We start from the raw sequence: 24,051 nt of genomic DNA, 5'->3' as shown, positions 1-24,051 counted from the left end.
TTAGTGGTATCCATACCTAAGACTAAACAGAGCTTCTGCTCTGGTGACTGTTGTTCAGATCTCAAGTGTTATCTAAGAAAAACAACATAATAAACCAAAGGAGGATTAGGTAGATAAAAATGAGATGACAAACATGAAAAATGCTTTGTAAACAATAAAGAGATAATTCCAGAAGCTTGTTGATTGGGTAGTATTTAACCATTTCTAATTTCAAATAGCCAGAGAGGTTGAGATGAACCCCCAACCTTTGACCAAAAGGAGCCTTCACATGTCACCTGTGGTTAAGAAAGCCTCTGTTGCCCTATTCATAGGTTACATCATCACTTATCTTGAAGATGGAGGTGTCGACCTTTCAACATGACACACTAGGGATTGCACACCTGCCATTTCACGCCTCCAGGTGTCAGGGTGCCTTAGGCAGAGAACTGAATTCCCAGTTGTCCAATTTTTACCATATGCCATTTCAGTAGAATGTTAGATGAAGACAGAGTCTGTTGTCCCATAAATTAATTTAACACTGTTTCTCTGGAGAGCAAATGATTGCGTTCTAAAAACAATATTTTCACTCAAGTTATGATGGCTTGTAAAAACACACCATGAACAGGGTTGACAAGGACGTTTAGGAAGCATATAATGTCCCAGGAAGCCAAACTGATCTAAATTCAGGAGGATTATCTCCTCTCCTCAGTCAGCATCAGAGATGGTTGCCTCTAAAAAGGATGGCTCAGATGGAGAGCAGTTCACAGACTGGGCAGGAATAGGAGCCTCTCTGGTCAGTTGATTAGGGAAGGGCTTAATGAGAGTGACCTCAAACACGTAAGCACTGAAAGAGAAAGAGGAAGGGGTGAAAATTTTATCAAGCAGTTTACTACTGTAGTGAAAAATATTTTTAAAAATATGCATTCCCAGTGTTATGAGAACTTGTGAAGGGAGGTAATGAAGAGAACCGTATGCTTCTGGATTCGTTCAGGACAGTTCCTTCTTCTCTCCATCTTTCCTTTTCTGTTCTCTCTCCTGTTCATTGCTCTATTGACTTCCAACACAATATCTGCTTTTCAAATGTGATCCCTGTTAACCAACCAGGACCTAATGTATAGCGCAAGGAGCTCTCCTTAATGTTATGTGGCAGCCTGGATGGGAGGGAAGTTTGGGGGAGAATGGATACATGGAAATGTATGGGTGAGTCACTTTGCTGTCTGCCCAAAACTATCACAATGTGGTTAATCATCTATTTATTGTTGTTCAGTCATTTGGTTGTGTCCAGCTCTTTGCGACCCCATGGACTGCAGCACGCCAAGCTTCCCTGTCCTTCACTGTCTCCAGAGTTTCCTCAAATTCATGTCCACTGAGTCAGTGATGCCACCAACCATCTCCATGCGTGCATGCTAAAGTTGCTTCTGTCATGTCCAACTCTTTGCAACCCAGTGGACAGTAGCCCACGAGGCTTCTCTGCCCATGGGATTCTCCAGGCAAGAATACTAGAGTAGGTTCTCCAGATCTCCAGGGATCTTCCTGACCTAGGTTTCAAACCCATGTCTTGTGTCTTCTGCATTGGCAGGCAGGTTCTTTATCACTAATACTACCTAGGAAGCCCAACCATCTCTATATTCCAGTATAAAATAAAAAGTTTAAATAATAATAGCAACTAAGAATTTGGGAAAAATAAAGGGCTAATGAATATGTAAAAAAAAAAAATATATGATCCCTGTTAAAGCTTCATACTCTTACCCCAAATCTGTCTCTCTTAAAGGAATTCTCTAAGCAATATTTGATGTGGATTATCATTCACAACCTGTCTTTTTTTTTTTTTTTTGAGTCTTTCTGTTAAAGACAAATCATTTTGTCTTTTCTCTTATCTTTCCATGAATAACTCATGTCTTTTACATATTACATATGATAATAGTTGCCATATATACAAAGCTGAGGGCTTCCCTGGTGGCTCAGACTGTAAAGAATCCTCCTGCAATGCAGGAGAGCCCAGTTCAATCCCAGGGTCAGGAAGATCCCCTGGAGAACGAAATGGCAACCCACTCCAGTATTCTTGCTTAGAGAATTCCACAAACAGAGGAGCCTGCCAAGCTACAGTCCGTGGGGTCACAAAGAGTTGGACACGACTGAGCACAAAGCTAAATAGGATGTGACCCTTTAGGGTGGTCAGAAAGAAGATCAAGAAATGAGACAATGAAGTATTCTAGGTACTTTGCTTGAGGTCTTTGCAGGAAAATCTCAAGATCCAAAGAAGGTAATCTAAAGGTCAGAAAATGCAAAAATATTCCATAAAGGCAGTAACACCTGGGTGGAGCATTAGCAGGTGTTAACATTGTTCATTCATCCACTTAAGCATTTATTGAGTGCCCTTTGTGTACTTTCCACTGTCCTAGCTCCTCAGGGTATAAAATTTAGCAAGGAATAAACTTTGCTGCTGCTGCTAAGTCGCTTCAGTCGTGTCTGACTCTGTGCAACCCCATAGATGGCAGCCCACGAGGCTCCCCCATCCCTAGGATTCTCCAGACAAGCACACTGGAGTGGGTTGTCTGACACTCAACAAATATGTGTTGAATGGTCAACTGAAGAGACCTACTTTGATTCTCCTGGTGATTCTGGAACAATCCTCTACATGTAGAAAGGCATGAACCTTTCAGGGTATTCTAAGGAGTTGAGAATATTTGCTGGGTAAATAATTTGGAGGGTGGTTATGGGCACAGAAAAATAGGGCCACAGTACAGCTGCAGAGTTGTGCAGTGTACAACCTGCACAACAGTATGGGATCATGCAGGCACAGTGAGAAAGAAGGCGGGGGAGAAAAGTAATAGCAGGACTATGAAGTGCTTGGAGACTCAGGCCAGTTGTTCTCATGGGTGCAGGAGAGGGCAGAGGTAAGGGAGGCAGGTATCAGACTCATTCACAAATTGTCTCTTCAAATTATGTGTAGTTCTGCCCATCCTAGATATGCAAGATTCTGTTCAGGCCCTACACACACAAACACACTCGCTCAGGCCTGCTTGTACACTCACACCCTTGCTTGCCCAGAATGGTTCCCACAGCCTTTTGCGATGATGAAAACGAGTCATATTCCTCAGGGGGACTGGACCTGAACATGGCTGAGAAACTCTGGAGACGGTGCAAAACCACCCACAAGTCCTTGGCAGTGCAGGAGCTTGGACAGATTTTCCTCTTACAAAGCTCACTGTGGCCCTGGACTGGAGGGTGGATTGGGGAAGTGTGAGCGATGGTGAGGGATTGCGCTGGAACGCTTTCACATCCTCCAGGTCTAAGGACATTGGCATTCAGACAGACACTCCTGCTTCCCGGGTCTTCAAGGTCACGGACACAAGACTCACATCAGAATGAAAGAGATGTGTTGGTATTTCCCCCATGAGGTGGTGACACCTGAAGTGTTTCACAGGAATGGTGATTTAGGACAGAGGTGAACACACAGGCAGATGTGTGCTGGGGCATTTATGCAATAAAGCTATCACATAGGACAGAAAGCATTTAACTTTGAACTCTGCTTACCTAAAAGGCATTTTCTGTTAGTTCCTTTTGTTGATGGCGTTTTTCTTGTTTTCTGTTTGTGTAATATAACAGCTCTATGTAGCCCGGTCACCTTAAACACAAATACATTACCAATAAATCCACAATATTTTCTGACTGTTTTATGGGGCCATTTTTTTTCATTTAGTAAAACATATGATTTTCTGTGATCCATACATAAATATCAACTGTGCCTTGTCAACAAAAAGTGAGTTGATGTGATTGTTTTTGATGACTAATTAATGTCCCCTAGAAGAAGAAATATACATACTTTTTCTTGCTGTAAGTTCTTAATAACTACACATAATATGCTTCCAGTCTGTTGCTCCAATAATTAGAAAGGAAAAATAATTTTCCTGAAGTCATGTTATCATACAGCATAAGAACCAGACCACTAGATGCCCTGCCATGAATTCAAAATTTGTAGTAAGCTTTTGATTAATCATTTCTATGTTTGAATTTTCCATTATGTTGTAAGTTGATATAAGAGAATTAACATACTTCCTTTCAACCCATTTTTTTTTTCTCTTTAAGTATCTTGATGAGTTACAGAAGTTGTTGTTTATGGGATAATTTGTTACCTGACTGTGTTAGGAAAATAAGATTGAAAGGTGGTACTAGAAAGTGGGCTGTAGGTTGACATATTATAGTCTAACAAGATGCACACTGAATCCAGTAAATCAAAAGACTTATCTGAGAGTGTTATAAACCACTGCTGGGTCAATATTTTAAGTGATTCTCCCACCTTTAAAGATTGGATTCATTTTTAGAATATTAATTTTTGGAAGAATAGATTGGAAGTAAAGGAGATGTGATTTCTAGCCTGGCTCTCAGGAACCACCTGTGTGACCCTCACTCTGCCAGTCGGTACGTCTGTAAAATGAGACCATTGCCAATGACCTCAATGTCTTTTATCCTCCTTATTTCAGGAAGGTTTATTTGTAGATTACCTGGTACAGCGTAGGTGCTGTAATACTGTGACTCTTTGTCATCTAAGAAAAAGTTTCCCTTTCACTGGCAGATGGCAAGAGGCCTCCTAAGAAAATGATACATGATTAAACATCTTACGAGGACAAAGGCATAAAGCAAGATGTCCTTGATAAGAACAGGCGATCTTTTTCTTGTAACTGGAAGAAATTATTTAAAAAACAAAAACATAACTTTGAGGCCTACTGATTATTTCCCTGGGCAAGGTATGTATGTCACGCATAGACATCAAAAACTAAAATGTTTTACGATAACCCAGCTCTGCTTATAGAACTTTATTAAGGCCTTTGGGAAAATGTGGAGACAAGATTTTTGTTGTTTTATTCTTTTGCCCTTCAGCATTGAGAGATGTTGCTAAGTTGGTAATGAATCATCTTACCTTTGTTAGAATCAAGGGCACAGTGAGGAATGAGGCTGATGGTAGAAAACAGCAATTTTAGAATAGGCCTAGTTTGCAAAAACAACTGCTTTGCAACATGCAGTGTTGCAGGATATTTGTAGCAGCTCTATTTTTCTTTACTCAAGAGAAATGCAATAACAGACAACTAGACTGAATATTCAATCCACACGTGCATTGGCACTGTTAATCAAAAGGAGTTATCTTTTGGAATGAGGAATGCAAAACTGTTCAACATTATGAAGTATCAGAAATAAAAGAGCCATAATATGCACACTGAACAGAGAATCAAAGCCCAGTTCTTCTTATGCCAACAGATACATATCTATAAATATATTTTATCCTAGTACCTGTACTTGACACATATTTATTTCTTAGGACCACTAAAGGCTAATTTTCTGAAATTAAATGCCATATTTATTTAGAGTTTATTAGAGCAAAACTATAAATCATATTACATGAGCATTTAATCCACTTAAGCAACTTATAACTATTTCTGGCATTGATAATTCCTTGCTTGTGCTAAATTAGTGACTTGGAAGTCACTAAGTAGATTGAAAATTCAAATCTAGAAGCTTTCCACAGTAAGTGGATAGTGGATATGCTATAACAGATAAAAGGGTTCTTGTTCCAGTGTTGCCACTGATTTGTTTGTGATCTTGCATAAGAGTATCAGTTCTTCTAAGAGCATCAGTTTTACTAACTATAAAGTGGCAGTAATACTGATACTGATATCTTATGTTAGACAAGGTAAGTAGTATGGAAGGGCACATGAAAAGTAATATCATATGATTACAGTATTGACACTGCTCTGAGCTCACACCTGTGAGAGTCCAAACATGGGAAATATATCATACATCATCACTGTTTGCTTTTAAGTTAAACAGTAATGAATTTGTTTATGGACATCAGGTGGGCATTCTTTTTTTTTTTTTCTTTTCTTGAGACTGACCATGTTATAAGAAAAGGCATGGGATTCAAATCTCTATAATCAGGCTATAAACACCCACTCCAGTATTCTTGCCTGGAGAATCCCAGGAACAGCGAAGCCTGGTAGGCTGCCGTCTATGGAGTCGCACAGAGTTGGACACGGCTGAAGCGACTTAGCAGCAGCAGCAGCAGACACCTATAGCTCTGTTATTTTCATCGCATGCTTAAAACTTGCCCAGTTTGATCACTGGCTTTCTTTAGCAAAACGTAGGTTGCTGATTAGCTATAGGAAGAGTATGGAAGACGAGGTGGGCAGAAATTTAATTCCTGTGTTATTCATATTCAGAATGACTCTGTCTCATGTTGGATCCACTTTCTATGGTCCTATGGATTCATGAAAGAATCTGCAAGCAGTTTGTGCCAAAGATCTTATACTCCAGGCTGAAAAGCATTTCGGTCACTATTCTCTAGAATTCACTGATAGTTTAAAAATCCTTCTGACTGCTTCTTACTGGTGAAACAGACTGCTGATAGTCAAGTGAACTTGGGCATTCTGCCAGGGGCACTCATGCCAATGATGTTTAGAGGTAGTTTGCAAGGATAGGAGGTGCCAGGACTTCAACAATAAGCAAAAGCAGCTCTGTTGGAACAACTGGGGTCGAAGTGCTATTTTGTAACTGGGCTTTTCTGTTTTTCTCTCAGGAACTCCAAGTTTTAAAAACAGGAAGTAGAGGCAAAGCCAGAAACTTGTGAAATGAAAATAGGCCAGTAAAATACAAATGCTCTGATGGATTTTCTAAGGAGGAACCCTTGTGGGAAGAGCACTAGACTGGGAGTCAGGAGATCATGTTCAGAGATTTGGGTCTCACTATCTTCATCCTACACAGGGACACGGTATCACTGGCGGGACCTGGGGAGGCACAGCAAGTGAAGTGAAAGTCACTCAGGCGTGTCCGACTCTTTGGGGCCCCATGGACGGTAGCCTGCCAGGCTCCTTTGTCCATGGAATTACCCAGACAGGGATACCGGTGTGGGAGGCCATTCCCTTCTCCAGGGGATCTTCCCAACCCAGGATCAAACCCAGGTCTCCCGCATTGCAGGATTCTTTACTATCTGAGCCACCAGGGAAGCCTGACCTGGAAAACTGCTTCCCAAATCCCCTCCCAAACCTATACGCCCTTCCCAAGATTATATTGCCATTGTTATAATATTTGGGGCAGGAGACAAGTCAGCAGGGTCTTTGGTGAACATGTGGTACGCCCTCTTATTCTTACTAAGATCAAATCTTTGGCTCACTGTGCCAATCCTCCACAACTCAGACTTGTTAAATAACCACATATGTTTCACCTTTTCAATCTGTAGTCTTGTTAACCTGGAGCTGCAGCTGAAAGTAAGGTTTTTGTTTTTGTTTTGAGGAGGTATTCCATGGTAATTAGGAAGAATGAGAAAAAGACAAACATAACTATCTGGCCACTCCATAATATCTTTCCTCAAAAGCCTCAGACAGTAGGTGACTGGGGAAGATTTCAGTTTTTCTGAGTGCATCTTCAGTTCCATTTTCCATTGAGTATTTGTGGGATCATTAACATTATATTCCAAAACCAGAGAACAAGGATTGACTATATAGCATAGAGAACTATGTTCAATATCTTAAAATAAACTATAATGGAATAGAATTGGAAAAAATAATATAGGTATGTACATATATATGTATAATCAAATCACTGTGAAATGTATGCATTTATATTTATAATATATATGTGTGTATATATATATGAAATGAAGTCACAGAGTTGTGTCCGATTCTTGCCGATGCCATGGACTGTAGCCCGCCAGGCTCCTCCGTCCATGGGATTTTCCAGGCAAGAATACTGGAGTGGGTTGCCGTTTCCTTCTCCAGGGGATCTTCCCAACCCAGGGCTGGAACCCGGGTCTCCAGCAGTGCAGGCAGACTCCTTACAATCTGAGCCACCAGAGAAGTCATATGTATATATATTTGTGCATACGTATGTGCTCAGTCACTCAATTGTGTCTGATTATTTGCGACTCTATGGACTGTAGCCCACAAGGCTCCTCTGTCTATGGAATTTTCCATGCAAGAATACTGGAGTGAGTAGCCATTTCCTCCTCCAGGGAATCTTCCTGACCCAGGGATCGAACCCATGCCTCCTACATCCCCTCCAGTGGCAGGTGAATTCTGTACCACTGAGCCACCCAGGAACCCATATAGATCTGTAAATATGCACATATATATTTACATATATATATATATATATATATATATATATATACATACACATATATGCATAGATCTTGGAGAAGGTAATGGCAACTCACTCCAGAATTCTTGCCTGGAGAATCCCATGGACAGCACAGCCTGGTGAGCTACAGTCCATGGGGTCACAAATAGTTGGACATGACTGAGTGACTAACACACACACAAGTATATATCTGTATTCTTTATTCCAATTCTATATTCTATATATTTTACAGCAGGCATTTCCATGGTCTTTAAAGTCCTGGTTCAGAGGGGAATAACCAAGTGGGGAGAAAGGAGCTCTTATCTGAGGCAGCAAGCAGGAAATGAGACAATGAGGAGGCTGTGATGCAGCCTCAGGTGTCAGCGAGGAGCCTCTAGACTCACTGAACCAACAGGGGATTGTACCTACTGATTCCCACTGCAGGGCAAAGCTGCAACCCAGGGATGCGAACCGTGCATGATCCACTTGCATGGAAAAGACAAAGCTTCTCTCATAAACTCTGTGCTGACTCAGACCCGGCACAAGACGTGGAAGAACAATGGGGGCTTGAAAAACAAAACAGAAAACAGTACAACGCTAGAGCTGGAAGCTGATTTGAGATACTGCAGGAATTCTCAGAATTTCACTCATTCGCTCTCTTTTCATTCCCCAGATGCTGCACAACAAGCATGTTATGGTCCGCGTGGGAGGAGGATGGGAAACTTTTGCAGGGTATTTGTTGAAACACGACCCCTGCCGGATGCTGCTGATATCCCGTGTGGATGGCAAGACATCCCCCGTCCAGAGCAAATCTCCAACCCTTAAGGACATGAATCCAGATAATTACCTGGTGGTCTCTGCCAATTATAAGGCTAAGAAGGAAATGAAGTGAAACTAGGTGGTCACTACGAGGGGACTCTCATAATGGCCTGTATCTACATCTCCAGTAGTCAGTTTAGTTCACATGCTCTACAAATTACTTTGGAAAAAGACAGAAAAATGTCATCATGCTGAAACATGCTCAAAGAGTAGCACTATTTATTTTGAATGCTTCTGTAGAAAATGACCTTTAAAAAGAAAGTTTCAACTTAGATTTAAATTAGACAAATTGTAGGCAAATGATTATTTCTCAATATATGAACACACTATTTAGAACACAATCTTAGCAATACAATTCTAGCTAAAGATAAAAATTATTAGAAGAAAATAGGATTTGCAATAAAATCAGAAAGGGCCTGCCCGAAGTCTACAGAATAAAAGCACCCCAGACATTTCAAAAAAAAATTATAATTGCAGGATTTTAAAGCTGATTTTAAAAAGTGACAATTAGTGTGATGACGTGCTGCTAAAAATATCCAACAGCACTATACAGTACAGAGTACTCACGACAGTAATCCTTTACTGGAAAGGCCACTTTAGAAAAGTTTACATTCACTTGGAAGATTGCCTTAAAGTTTATCCCTTAGCTCTTACCAAATATCCGGGGTACTTTTGGAAGTTTTCACAACACCCCTAGAGAATGGCTTATGAGTTGTTTCACACAATCCTAGGCACGTGGCTGTGTTGAAACTGACTGTTATTCATACACATAAGCTGACATACATTTATATTTTGACAGAATAAACTGTACAGTCAAATGTCCATTGACTTCATGTTATTTCAAAGCATTTTCTTATTAAAATGTATCTTTAGTTAACCCTACTTTGCTGTGCTGTCTAGTAATTTTACTGTAGCTAATGATGTTACAGACTTATGTATACCCTTGTATACCTAGGACAGGGCTGTTTTGTACCCATAAACAGCAAGATATTGTCCTCACTGATTCAAGAATTAAAAACATAAATGTTGAAAAATTTCCCGTCTCTATTATCAATGCTTCATTCTGAAATAAAGATCATCTGCAAATAGCAACTTCCCCTGGGAATTATAGGAAGCATTTAATTACGGTTACCTAGTACTTCTTCACTTTGGACAGCTGAGTGGTGGTCGTGTTTGCTCTCTTAGCAGAAAGTCTAGATTTTATAAACAGTCCTTTGAGAGCTGCCCTGAATAGGCAGAGTTAATTTGTCATTTCTTCTTTGTTCAGCAACAACAGAATCCACCTTTCTTGCTTCAGAAAGCCAGGGAAGAAATATCTGTCACATGAATGATTTAATCAAAGCAGACACAACCTTTTTAAAACAATAGACTGTAAAGAATCTGCTTGCAATGCAGGAGACCTGGGTTTGATCCCTGGATCGGGAAGACCCCCTGAAGGGAACAGCTACCCACTCCAGTATTCTTGCCTGGAGAACGCCACAGACACAGGAGCCTGGTGGGCTACAGTCCACGGGGTCACAGAGAGTTGGACACCACTGAGCACACAGACATGGTTAGATTGGGTCCACCTGAATAGTTCAATATAATCTCCCCATTTAAGGTTGTTAACTGAATCACGTCTACAAACTACCTTTTGCTGTGTTATGTAACACAGTCCCATCTTCTGGCATTATTTTGTCTACACATCTACAATGGTCTTTTTAAGTGGGACTAAGAACACAGTCCCAACTGACACTAGGGTCTAGTTGCTAGCTGAATGGCACTGGAAAAGAATCTGGAGAAATAAGTCTATATTCAGAAGGAAATGACTAAGTGTAGATGGCTCTTACTCACTGACTTCTTAGTGAAAATCACTAGATCCTATCAAAATTGTCTTGACTATCATAAATCTTGCATTTTCCATATGAGTTTTAGTTTGATTCATTAATTTCTCTGAAAGAGCTTGCTGGGTGTTTCATTTATTGATCAATTTGAGAATACCATCTTGACCGAACTGTCATTCAATCCATGAACATGCAGTGCTCTCACCATTCATATATTAAAAGAAATTCTCAGCAGTGTTTGTAGTTTTCTAATTCAGATCTTTTCATTTTCTTTTTCCTAAGTATTTTTACCCTATGTGATGAACCTGTATGATTTACAATGTTTTAAGATTCAGATTGTTCATTGTTCTTGTGTGCTATGTTGCTTCAGTCCTGTCTGACTATGACCCTATGGATTGTAGCCTGCCAGGCTCCTCTGTCCATGGGATTCTCTAGGCAAGAATACTGGAGTGGGTTGCCAGCCCCTCCTCCAGGGGAATCTTCCCTACCCAGGGATCAAACATGGTCTCATTATGTTTCCTGTATTGCAGCGAGTTCTTCACCACTAGCGCCACTTGGGAAGCCTCAAGATTATTCATTACTTGTATTATAAAGACAGAATTGACTTTTTCTGTATAATGATTTGGACTTTCCTGGTAGCCTAGCTGGTAAAGAGTCTGCCTGCAATGTAGGAGATGCGGGTTTGCTCGCTGGGTCAGGAAGATCCCCTGGAGAAGAGATAGGCTACCTACTCCAGTATTCTTGGGCTTCCCTGGTGGCTCAGACAGTAAAGAATCTGTCTGCAATGCTGGAGACCTGGGTTCAATCCCTGGGTTTGGAAGATCCCCTGGAGGAGGGCATGGCAACCCACTCCAGTATTCCTGCCTGGAGAATCCCCATGGACAGAGGAGCCTGGCGGTCTGTAGCCCGTGGGGTTGCAAAGTCAGACACAACTGAATCGACTTAGCACAGTACAGTATAGAACGATTTGCATTTTGCTACCCCACTAAACACACTAGTTTCAAAGTCTGCTATAAATGCAAATTGACTGTGTCAGTGGCTTTTGAAAAAATCAGAGAAAACTATACCACAACTCAATGGACTTAAAGCAAATACACTTATCATGGGAATTTGAGATGCTTGCTTGGAGATGTCCAAGGAATCACCTTAAATATCAACTCAGATAGGAATGCATGTTTACTTACCTCTTACTGATCTGTTTATGCAGATATTATTTAAATCTAAAACCAACAAGTTACCTTTTCTTCTAAGGGCACAGCACAATTCTCATCAGTGAAAATAACTTGAATTGTTGGAGCAGAAAAGGAAAATTCATAGCCAATTCTTTTGAAGGACCAAAGATGATAGCTTCAACATTTACTCTTTTTTTAGAAAATACTAGATTTTATTATTAAAAGTGCTGCTAAGTTTATACATATGTGTCAGCCATATATATCTTCTATCTTTACTTAACTCAAAATAAAAAACAAAATCACAAAATAATAATCCGAGAAACCATTAAACTCTGCATGCCAGAGTGAAGTTCAAGAATAAAAGCCTAGGAAAGATTTTTTTAAAAAACTTTTTTTCTAATTTTTCTCTCTTTTATAAATAGTAAGTATATTTTATTCTCATAGAACTCTATGAAGATTCTATAGCTACTTTCCATGTAGAAATAACATATCATTTAAGGTGTATTAAATTGCTTTTGGTCATAATCCTCTATAAAAGCTAAGTTATTCATGTAACAGGAACTCTTTTTCCGCCTTATCCAAATGCCACAAGACTGCATATTGCTAGCAGAATACTATTGGAAATACTAAACAAATATTGGAATTCACATTACAGACATACTGGGCCCATACTGTTGCCAAGCATCACTTCGTCTGTAATTTAAAGTCTGTTGGTCCTGGCTTAGGTGGGATAATAGATCCATAGCTCAGAAATGGCCTGACAGTAGCATTAAGAAATGATGAACAAAAACCTTTCCCATGACACCTCTTAGCTGCGGGTGTGTTGCTTCACTCTGTGCAAAGTCGGGATTACACTTCATATATGTATATACACAGACTCCCTATGAAGTTTATCATAGTATTTCTCTAAAAAACAGGAGACAAATAATAGCATTTCTTTTTTAGAGTATAGGAAAAGAAACATGCCAACCTATAAATGATTTAAGATGTAGTAAAAATAAAAAAATGCGTTCAACAGAAAAGGCCAAAAACCAGTTTTTTTGTATACGAAAATGTATATTTGTACCCTGTAAGCCAGTACGGCATTCATGACAAATCCATGTGTGGGAAAAGTATTAATTACATGCCAAATACAATCAGTGAAACAAAAATATCACACACAGATGTTTTAAAAAACATGCAGCATGTCAACCCCGGGGCTGTGTGGTGACACACACCTTTTTGTTATCAGCCATAGTAATAGTGTGATGATTATGATCAACAAGCAGTGGTTTAAGCACTTAATGTGACAGTTTTCAATACATATAAGCATTTTACTGTTTAGTTTTATTTTAGTAATTTGGTTGGGGAGTTTGGTGACATATTGAGCATTATAATGCTTTCCTATTTATCAATTATGGGAAATTGGCTCTGAGCTAAGGTTTCATTAGAAACTGATTTATAACTTTGAGGAAGATTCCTTGAGAATGTGTGTGTGTGTACATTTTTTTTAAGTAGTCACTGACTGGTTTCTTATCAGGCATCTAGTCTCCCCTTTTTCCTTCCCCTTCCTAACACTATTCCTAACATCTGAGTATCACCCTTTAAAAACCATGCAACCCATGTGGTTTTGGGGACAGTCGATTACACCCAAGCAGGCAGGCCATGGCTGACTGGAAGGGCATATCCACTGTTACTACAAGGCAATTCACCAGCACAGCATTCTTGGTTCAACAGTAAATAAGCATGGTATTTAGCATGCTATTAGAAACAGGGCATTATCCCCAAGATGTAAGCCTTTTGTCTACACTAACCCAAACTATAAGCTGTAACACTGATAAAACACTGTCTTTTCTGTATTAAAACAGAAGGAAGGACGCACACATTCTAGGAATGGTATACTCTGGTTCCATACCCATTCATCTATTAATGTTCTTTCCTCCTTTCTGCCTTGAAAAAAATGAATCATGTTCATAGAGTCAAGAATTTTATTTCTAAAATACAATCCAATGACTTCACTATCCTTTCTGGAAAAACATACCACCTATTATCTGAAGGATGAAGAAAACTGAACCTGTCTATAACTACGTATCTTGCCTGGACAGTCACAGAATATTGCATTCCATAATCGAAGAAAGCGATTTTTTCAATTGAGTCAAGAGATCTATATTATAGTTTGAAGTCTTTAAAAGTAAAATACATCATATAACACAAGATTTGTGGGAGGGACGAGCGAGATAGTAGTTCAGTTTCCTTTCTGTAGATTAGGTGAGTTGGTCTCTTTAATTTACAATCCTTATTTCATTTACTACCTGAAAATTCTAATTTAGGGCTCAGACTGTGGCCTTGTCGTCCAAAAGAGCAACCAAATTAAAAGATACAGTAATTCTTCTGTTTTAGCTTATTATATATCAAGAAACTCAAAAGACCAAAATTGCTATAATAAATGTTACCAATGAACAAACATCTAAAAAGTTTATGGCAATGCATCACACAGAATTACCCTGCAATATTTTTATGTGTAAAGTAGACCTTTTAAAATACAATACTTACATAGTTCTCTCATACATTCATACTGGCCTTGGCAATTTCACATTAAAAATCTTATACGCATTCTTTAATAAATAAAAAAGAATAAAAACACCTATAAAATTTGGACAAACACAGTCGCACTAAGTATAACCCATCCATTCTTAATTTAACTCATTCACTTACTACAAAGATCTTTATAGAGTTGAATCCAATACTGTATATTGTACATCACTGCCCTCTGATGGCATCACTAACATATAATTTTAAATTCAGCAAGCAAAAAAAATACTTTATTATAATGTAAAAGAGAGTATGTTAATTTTATAAGCTACAGAAATAGAAATTAGGAGATGTTTTATGTTCTCTAGAAATAAATATTAATTTCTTAGTAAGTTATAAAAATTTACAGTGTTCCTTCATATAAGCCCTTCAAATGATTTTTCAAGATTTTCCCTGATGATCAGTTTAAAAGGCACTAAGTCCACAAGTTTAAGCAAAAGTCTTCACATATAATGAAATAATGAGATATAAGGTTAAGCGGCAAATTATAAAGAGCTAGATCATTTCATAAAGGAGAGAAAATACAAGTGCAACTTTAAATATCTGAGACATATGCAGAATTTTTCCATGCAATATACAAATATATATTCACTATTTAGGTCAATGTTTTAACTACTAAAAAGTGGCAAATCACCCACCATCTGCAGAAGAGCAAAGGTAGGGAAAATAAGAATTTAATGAAAGGTCTGGCCACTTTCTAACTCTAATAATCAAAAGCATTTTCAATATTCAATTTTGAAAAAGCACTGCACTTGAGAGCACTAAAATTACAAAGTCTGAACCTTCATTTATTCAAAGAGAAGAAATTAAACTGAGGATGTCCACTTGATTGTAGGTATTAGTTACTGGCAGTAGACTCTTCCATTCATGCTGTGCTTTATGAAACCGTCCACTAGAAAAGATAAAAATATAGAGGAAAGTAAATTTTGTTTAAAAAGTGAACAAACAGATAAAAGAGGAATCTGGGCTATACAAATGTAAAGTGATCTTTGTGAGGACCAGTGACTACTAAAACTTTATAGTCGAGTCTGAAATAAAATACATGATGGTGTACACAGAGAAAGAAAGAAAATATCTGGACAGGTTAACGAGGGGTAGTTAGGTCCCAAATACCTGATAATCAGTCAAACAAAAAATCACAAGACAAAATAAAAACAATGAAACTACGAAGTAAAAATAAAGGAATTGGAATTCTTGAGGCAGGCGAGTGAAAGAAGTGGTAGAAATTATTAAATAACAGTCTGGCAAAGTCTTTGTCTGGAGAAGGAAATGGCAACCTGTACTCCAGTATTCTTGCCTTGAGAATCCTATGGACAGAGTCCATGGGGTTGCAAAGTCGGACACAACTGAGCGACTAACGCACACAAAGTCTTTGTCTCAACTTGAGAAACTATTCCACGTGGTATTCTGCTTAATCCAGTTTATTAAATTTTGCAATAGTAAGTTCTGAAAAAGCCATTGGGGTAACACCAGACATATTTACCAGTCTCTAGTGTTCCAAGTATGTTAAGAAACATCAGGTGTGACATAGTTTTAAAAAATGTTTATTTAAATAAAGTTTAAAAATTAAGCATGAATTCAAGTGAACTTATTTTCCTTTATTTTAGGACGTCTTACGGATTTAAATATTGTGCTTTTTTTAATTTCCAAGGAAGGTATTCAATATATAACATAATATTCAGTGTTTTGGGGCTTCCCTCGTGGCTCAGCTGGTAAAGAATCTGCCTGAAATGCAGGAGACCTGGGTTCAATCCCTGGGTTGGGAAGATCCCCTGGAGAAGGGAAAGGCTGTAAAGTCCATGGACTATACTGTCCAAAAAGTCTGTAAAGAGTCGCAAAGAGTCGGACATGACTGAGTGAGTTTCACTTCATTATTTTTAACCAGTTTTTACCATGGTACTCTATTTTCAACAAAATATCCCTTAGGAGTAGTATTACAAACACTAGAGCAGTGATTCTCAATCTGGTTTGACATCAGACTCCTTGGGGAGCTGAAAAGTCTTGACGGCCAAGCCCCACTCTCAGAGATCCTGATTGGTACAAGGTCAGATCCAAGAGCCAGCCTTTTGTGAAAGTTTCCCATGAACCAATGGCATCTGCCAGAACTCCTCTGCTGGTATATCCTGAACGGATGCTAGTTTGTGTCCTGACGCCATCATCACACTGACTTTGTAAAATAAGGCTGCCTTTCCAGAATACAGCAAGCATTGCCAATGCCAACTGTCCTTGTAACAGGGAGTTAGTCAGCAGATGAATATGTGGAGCATGTGAAGACAGAGAGGGTCCTGTTTCCCTCATACTATGGAGTCAGGTTAGGAAGAATCTAGCTATATGACAGGACACTCAAGGCCTGAGAGCAGCCCATAAATGACCTCAGGCCAAAGGGTTTGAGGATTAAAGCTACTGTCTATCTTGTATTTTCCCTTCTGTTATCCCCGGAAGTTGCTCAGCACTGTCCAACTCTCTACGACCCCACCAACTATACCTTCCATGGAATTCTACAGGCCAGAATAGTGGAGTGGGTAGCCTTTCCCTTCTCCAAGGGATCCTCCCAAGTCTCCCACATTGCAGGCAGATTCTTTAACAGCTGAGCCACCAGGGAAGCCCTGAGCCACCAAAAATGTTGAACTTCACTGTATGCTCTTGATGAGCAATGCAGGTGGTCAAAGAAAAAAAGGTACTGAATTTAACACTGATAATGTCTCTCATTTTGGGCACTTCTGAAGGGACCAGAAGAAAGACCTAACTTATTTTTAATCTATAGGGTTCATGGCATGGAAACTTCAGCTTTAATTACAGAAGCCCCTTTGTCTCTTAAGAGTTCAAAAGCTGATATAAAATGTTAGGGTGAAAGTGAAAGTCGCTCAGTCGTGTCCAACTCTTTGCAACCCCATGGACAATACAGCCTATGGAATTCTCCAGGCTAGAATACTGGAGTGGGAAACCTTTCCCTTCTTCAGGGGATCTTCCCAACCTAGGGACTGAACCCAGGTCTCCCACATTGCAGGGGGATTCTTTACCAGCTGAGCCACAAAGTCAAAGTGAAGTCGCTCGGTCGTGTCCGACTCTTTGCTCCTCCGTCCATGGGATTCTCCAGGCAAGAATACTGGAGTGGGTTGCCATTTCCTTCTCCAGGGGATCTTCCCGACCCAGGGATCAAACCCAGGTCTCCTGCATTGCAGGCAGACGCTTTAACCTCTGCGCCACCAGGGAAGCCCCAAGGGAAGCCCAAAAATACCAGAGTGGGTACCCTATCCCTTCTCCAGGGGATCTTCCCAACCCAGGAATCGAATTGCGGTCTCCTGCATTGCAGGTGGATTCTTTCCCAACCACGCTATCAGGGAAGCCCTTTGTTAGGTTAGAACATGTAAAATAAGTACCTTCTGAGTATTAAAAAAAAGTCCTTTTTTATAATATTATATGTGACTTCAAGTCATTCAGAAACTTGTATTTAGTGAAAAAAACTAAGAGAGCTTGAAGCAGGTTATAGTACAATCCAATTTTATAAAACTGACATAGAAAATGAGATTAGAAATGATGTCAAAATGATACCAAATTTGGGTGATTTTTACTTTCTTCTTTGTACCCTTCCATATTGCTTAAGTTTTCTATACAGTTAAGATTGTCATTAATTATGTAAGTATAGGGGGCTTTCCAGGTGGCGCCAGTGGTAAAGAACCCACCTGCCAAGGCAGGAGACTCAAGTTCAGTCCCCGGGTTGGGAAGATCCCCTAGAGAAGGAAATGGCAACCCACTCCGTGTTCTTGCCTGGAATATTCCATTGACAGAGGAGCCTGGTGGGCTACAGTCTGTGGGGTTGCAGAGAGCTGGCCATGACAAAGCACACACATACATACACACACGTAAGTATGAAGTTAAGATATGGGGTTAAAATAAACAAGAAAAATCTACTTGCATTTTGGGAAAAATAAAACAAATCTATTCCAATGAATGTTGAAATGTTCAAATAAACTGACACTTCTTCCAGTCTATATTGTTCATGCTTTTAAATTCACATTTCTCTGATAATTATTTTCTGGAGGAAATTACTGAATGGATTGCTACTTGAGTTTTCAAAAATTCCAGGTAAATCAAATCTTCAATAAATTTTAATACTTACTCTAAGTCCACCTTCTGGTGGGGGTCCAGATGTAGCCATTTCTTTTTCTATTTTTTCCTTTTTCTTTCTCTTTTCTTCCACAGACTGAACATTCAGAATACCCCGAGATGCAGCCTTCAGGAAAATTGTTGATAAACAACAAAATTGTAGAAAAACAACAAAGATTAGTTTTCTGTGTCCAGAAGGTGTCTTTTGCGTTTTGCCATTCAGGTTTTTCTTTCGATATGGGGGCAGGGGAGGGGGCTGGTCTCTTTTTTTGGCAACAAAGAATTAGACTATTTCTAAAACAGTTTTACATAAAACATACTACAATTTCTTCATTGGGTATTTTGCAACCATACACATTTCACCCCTAAAATTACTTCACAACTGTCAGTGCCATTTCATCTCAAGGAACAATGTTTTTAAAGGGGCATCTCACATAACTGAAGACACGTGTGTGGCAACTGTCATACATTAACAAATCCCTGGAGGAGGGCATGGCAACCCACTCTAGGACTCTTGCGGAGACAATCTCATGGACAGAGGAGACTTGCTGGCTACAGTCCATGGGGTCACAGAGAAGTGGACATGGCTGAGCACACACACAAATGACAGAAATGCATTAAACGAATTTACTGAAACACAGAAATCATTCTGAAAAATGTTCATCTTTAAATTTGTAAGATATCAGATATCACTTTCATTAGAGGAATACTACTAGTAATAGACATTTACAGAGAACAAGGCACAAATTTAATCATCTAAGGTCGAATTTTATTTTACTCTCACCTCCTTCTGTCTTCTCTCCGCAGCCTCTGCAAGCTTTGCTCTTTTTTCTTCCTAGAAAAAATGTGTAAGAAATATGGTTTTAAACAAAACCAACCATGATCCTTGATATTTTATACTTTATCTTACCAGTAATATAATAGTTTATAAAAATAGTACTGGCCTAAACTGTCCCACTAGGAATGCCACTACTTATAACATTTATAAAATACTCCACTTTCTGAATTTCATTTTCCCAATCAGTGTACCTTCAAGTAAGCACAAGGTGAGACAGAGATCTTTATCTATATATACACATTTTATATCTCATACATACATACACAGATTGGCCTGTGAAATAATCTATTTGCTTTTTTTCTTTTTAAGTGCTAACAAACTAGTCAGGACAATAATAAAACAAATGACATTGAACAATATAAGCAGGGAAATACATGGTTGATTCAATGCCAGTTAAAAAGGAGTTTGAGGCAGCCTGGTATTTTCAGAAAAAGTTCATGAATGAAGAAAATGAATCTCATTGTGTAGGACAAGAAGGACTGAAGGATATTTGAGATGTACTGTTCCATGTTGAGACACCATGAATATTATTTTTCTACCTGGATTAATCACAAGTTACAAATTATTTAAATATATAAGACAGTAAACAGCATTCTCTTGGGAGCTGTGTTAATAATTTCATTTTCCACAAAACACTCATTCATTCACTTATTCATTCTTTGGATACTTAATGAGCAACAATCCTACCTAGGAACTATTCCCGGTGCTGAGAATACAGCAGTGAAATTAATACAGAGAAATATTTCCACCCACATGGAATTTACATTCCAATGAAGACAAATAGTCATATATAATCAAATAAATACACATTTATTAGACTGAAGGAAGTGCTTCTGGGAAATGTAAAGAAGAGTATGGTCAAAATGGAAGGATGGGTTGACGGTAGAGTGGAGGATCTATTTTATTTAGGGTGGTGAAGAAAAGCCTCAAAGATAAAGTGACATTCAAGTATTCTGCCATGTGGTTATCTCTGGGGGTGGCAGGGAGGGCTTAACAACTGCTGGCATATTAGTTTTTTATCAACAGCCAGATAAAGAAAATTAAGAACATTTAAAAGCAACAGTATCAGGAAAGACAAGGTGAATTTTCTCATATCAACCTCCAGGTCGTTTTTAGCACTTAAGATCAAATAGCTGAAGAGTTAATGTACTTCCCTAAAAAACTCATTTCCTTCAAAGAATTTTTAGCCAAATATTAATAACGGAGAGGAATTTAGGTTTTCTGTTAGCAATTTCCTGTAAGGATTATTAAGGTAAAAAGGCTGTTAAAAATAGAAAGCTACAAAAAGTATAAATGTACTATACCACAAACCACTCAGATACATCTGCAATTATCCAGATAAATAACGACCACTTTCTAGTACAAGTATGTCCCCAATATTGCATGGGGACAAATCGACATATTTTTAAGATGCATTTCTTGTTAAACTGAAAATTCAAATTTCAGGGCGCGTTGTATTTTTATTCGCTAAACGTGGCAACCTTACAAATTGTATATTCTGTACTACATAAAATGCTTTTTAAAGTATAACTTCAGTTCAGTCGCTCAGTCGTGTCCGACTCTTTGCGACCCCATGAATCGCAGCACGCCAGGCCTCCTTGTCCATCATAAATACTAAAGAGAAATTCATTAATACAATATCTAATAAAACGCAGAAATATACAAGACTTTATTGAGCACCTTCTTTAAACAGCTGGTACAGACACATAAAAATGCACATCTCCTACAAGATGAAACTCCTCAGTTCACGGAGAAAGAGGGATGTCTTTTCACATATTAACTTCATCTACCGCATCTCCAGGAGTGGTCCCCACGGCGCACCGTCCGCGTGCGCCTGCGTCCTATGAATTCCCGATTTTGCCGGCGGCTAAAGGTAGAGACACCAGAGCCGCCTTCAGAGGGAGAAAGACGGACGCGCAGGCAGCCCGCAAATCCCGCAGGCAGGACGTCGAGGTCCCTCGGGGCGCAGCCACCCGTCTCTGCCAGCTGGTTCCCCACCGGCGGCTCTCCGGCCCGCGCCGCCGCGTCCAACGGCCCGTCCCGGGGCCGCAGCTCGGGCCTCCCGGCGCGCCCCACCGGGAACAGGTGCGCGCGGCGCCGGCGGGCTGACGCGCGAAGCGGGCAGGCAGCCTTACTCACCAGGTCCGGCGAGGGAGGCGCGGCCTCGGTGGGACATGGAAAACACAGCCCCATGGGGATCGCGGCCGGGGGACTCCTCCGCGGTCCGCCCAAACCAGGCCGTGAGAACTGCGCGATCAAACGCGGGTCCCAGGTCTGCGGCGCTCGCTCCGCCCCCGCCGGGCGGCTTGGTGACCGGGTCGCTCCGCCCCGCCGCTCCGCTATGCCCCGCCCCTCTCCCGCAACGCCCCACCCCCGCGGCCCCGCCCACTCACACTCCCCGTCCTGCGACTCCGCGCACATCCACGCCCCGCCCCCGCGGCTCCGCCCACGCCCCACCATTCCTCCTGGGCTCGGCTCCGCCCCACTGTTGCAGGGCTCCACTCCGACCCCGCCCCGCCCCCGCCCCTCTGAGGCAACTCCCCACCCATACCTCGGGAGGCTCCGCTAGGACCAGGCCTTGGACTCAGCAAACACCTGCTGAAGGCAGCACGCGGAAGAGGGATGGAAATAAGTTCGGCTCTAGCCTGCAAAACTCATTGTAGCTCCCAGTTGGCTGACCCTGTATAAATGAGTGACATGACTCGGGATAGTTTATGTTATCTCTTTTGTGAGAAGGGACTCTGACTTCCAAGAAATTAAAGCCAAGATTTCAAGTTGATGTCAGCACGCGTCAGTGCCTCTCAGTACTACTCCAGTTGGGAGCGCAGAACATGAAATTTATCACTATGTTTTAGAATTGAGCCGCGTGAATGCAGCATTAGTTGAGACCTCCATTATTTTCTGGTGCGTTGGATACATTTTTCCATCCAAGAGTAGCAGTAATGTTTGAAATATTCAGAAATATTTAGAGTGTATGCTCTTCAAATTTAATAGGTATAAGAATCACCTGAGCATCTACTTTAATGAATTAAGGTGAGTTAACAAATATCACAGCCAAATGGACGTATCATTGGAAACTTGATGCCAGCATACTGGGTTCTTGATGTTAATCTTCTGTTTTAACAGCTTTATGAAGTCACCAAGTGGTTCTTTAAAATTATTTAAGTTTTTTACCCAGTTAATTGGTACGGTCTAAAAGTTATCAGAAAACTGCACTTGTCAAAAAATCCTTTCTATGAATCCTTTTGAATATGAAGTACTTATTATAGCAAGAGCATCAGAGTAAAACAGTGACCGTCTATAAATGACAAGAATTTGAAAGACATGATTGAAGAGCTGATTACAATGCAGTTGACAAAGAAACTTGGTTACTACTGTGAGTTACAAAATTCAGTATGATTACTAGAATTATGGCTGTTAATATTTTACTGAGACATATTAGATTTTTAGGAGGTCCATAATTTCCAGAATATCTATATTAATAACATTTATCCTTACAACATAAACTAAGTTTTATGATGACTCATTTGATAATGCTTACATATAATTTCATGTACAAAGTAACCCTAATTTGTTTAAGATTTCTCTTCAGCAGATTTTTCAGATGTTCTCTCTGAAGCATCCCAAAGTTAGCTAGAGGTCAAAAGAACTTTGATTAGAGTTTATCAAAAATGTTTCAAAACATTTGATCAAATATTATAGGGTCCTATGTCACTGTGGAACAATACTTATTCACTTAACCAAAGTGACAATAAGAGATTTCAAGAAGCAAATGTCACAACTCATAACAGATTACTGGTTGAAGGTAAAGAAACTTTACAATTAGTTTTCAAAAGAAGATCAGTATTTTCCAAAAACTTTGTCTCCTTAATAGAGAGAAAACCAAATTCAGGATTTGTACCATTTTACCTTTCAACTTAAAATTCATTTACTCAGTTAAATTTATTCTACTCTTTTATCAGCCCTGACCAGCACATAGAATGCCTTTCTAAGGCATTGTCTAAAGATAACTTTCTATATCCATATTTTGTCCCTTATTTTCTTTTCCTTTTAGAAATAAACAGCTTTAGGGCAAAAATCCTTTCTTTTCCCATGCATTTCCATTCTTTACACCTTCTTTTTCCTTGCATACAAAGACGTTTTCCTTATTAATTTTTAGTAGTTTTAATTAGATACTTTAATTGTAATTCTTAACCTTAAAAGCCTTAGTTTCTAATAAAAACTAAGTAAGCAATTATGAACATGTACTTTAGCAATTTGTAGATAGGCAAACTTGTGAATATTAATTGTAATTTCTAAAACAGGTGTTCTGTAAAGAAAATATCTCAGTGTGGCACCAAATATATTTATTAATAATCCTGAATATTTTTAGTTTCTCTGTAAAATGAAGCTTTTGTTCAGTAATGTTACAGTTTCTTATTTGGAAATGATCTGAATATTTAACGAATTCCCATCATTGAATTTAACTAAGCAGTTTCAAGTTACAAATAAATCTGGAGAAACGATTTTAGACAGATATACTCAAAACATAATTATTCCTAAAGAGTTCACTTAAACTATCTCATTTACCTTTTATTTATTTAAAACTTTCATATCAAGTTATTTTTCTTGCTGACAAATTTTGTAGCAGGAA

General features: G+C 39.4%; 2 protein-coding genes across 2 annotated transcripts in view; one reads left to right on the top strand and one right to left on the bottom strand.

The window, feature by feature from the left end:
- Nucleotides 1–8,980, top strand: part of GAS2 (growth arrest specific 2) — a 127,945-nt gene extending 118,965 nt beyond the window's left edge. The window contains exon 8 of the mRNA XM_052662277.1: nucleotides 8,762–8,980. Coding sequence (XP_052518237.1) covers nucleotides 8,762–8,980 — 219 coding nt within the window. The remainder of the gene's footprint in view (nucleotides 1–8,761) is intronic.
- A 5,412-nt stretch (nucleotides 8,981–14,392) lies between these two features.
- SVIP (small VCP interacting protein) lies at nucleotides 14,393–21,687 on the bottom strand. Its single transcript, XM_052662194.1, has 4 exons — nucleotides 21,558–21,687; nucleotides 19,365–19,415; nucleotides 18,594–18,707; nucleotides 14,393–15,365 (listed from the first exon to the last, which is right to left on the bottom strand). Exons 1-4 carry the CDS (start codon nucleotides 21,609–21,611, stop codon nucleotides 15,351–15,353), a joined length of 234 nt encoding a protein of 77 aa, XP_052518154.1. The 5' UTR covers nucleotides 21,612–21,687; the 3' UTR covers nucleotides 14,393–15,350.
- Between the last annotated feature and the right edge of the window lie 2,364 nt (nucleotides 21,688–24,051).

The sequence above is a fragment of the Budorcas taxicolor genome, chromosome 25 (assembly GCF_023091745.1).
Source record: "Budorcas taxicolor isolate Tak-1 chromosome 25, Takin1.1, whole genome shotgun sequence".
Taxonomy (NCBI): domain Eukaryota; kingdom Metazoa; phylum Chordata; class Mammalia; order Artiodactyla; family Bovidae; genus Budorcas; species Budorcas taxicolor.
The sequence above is the reverse complement of the archived record's forward strand: the minus strand, read 5'-3'. Positions and strand labels throughout refer to the sequence as shown.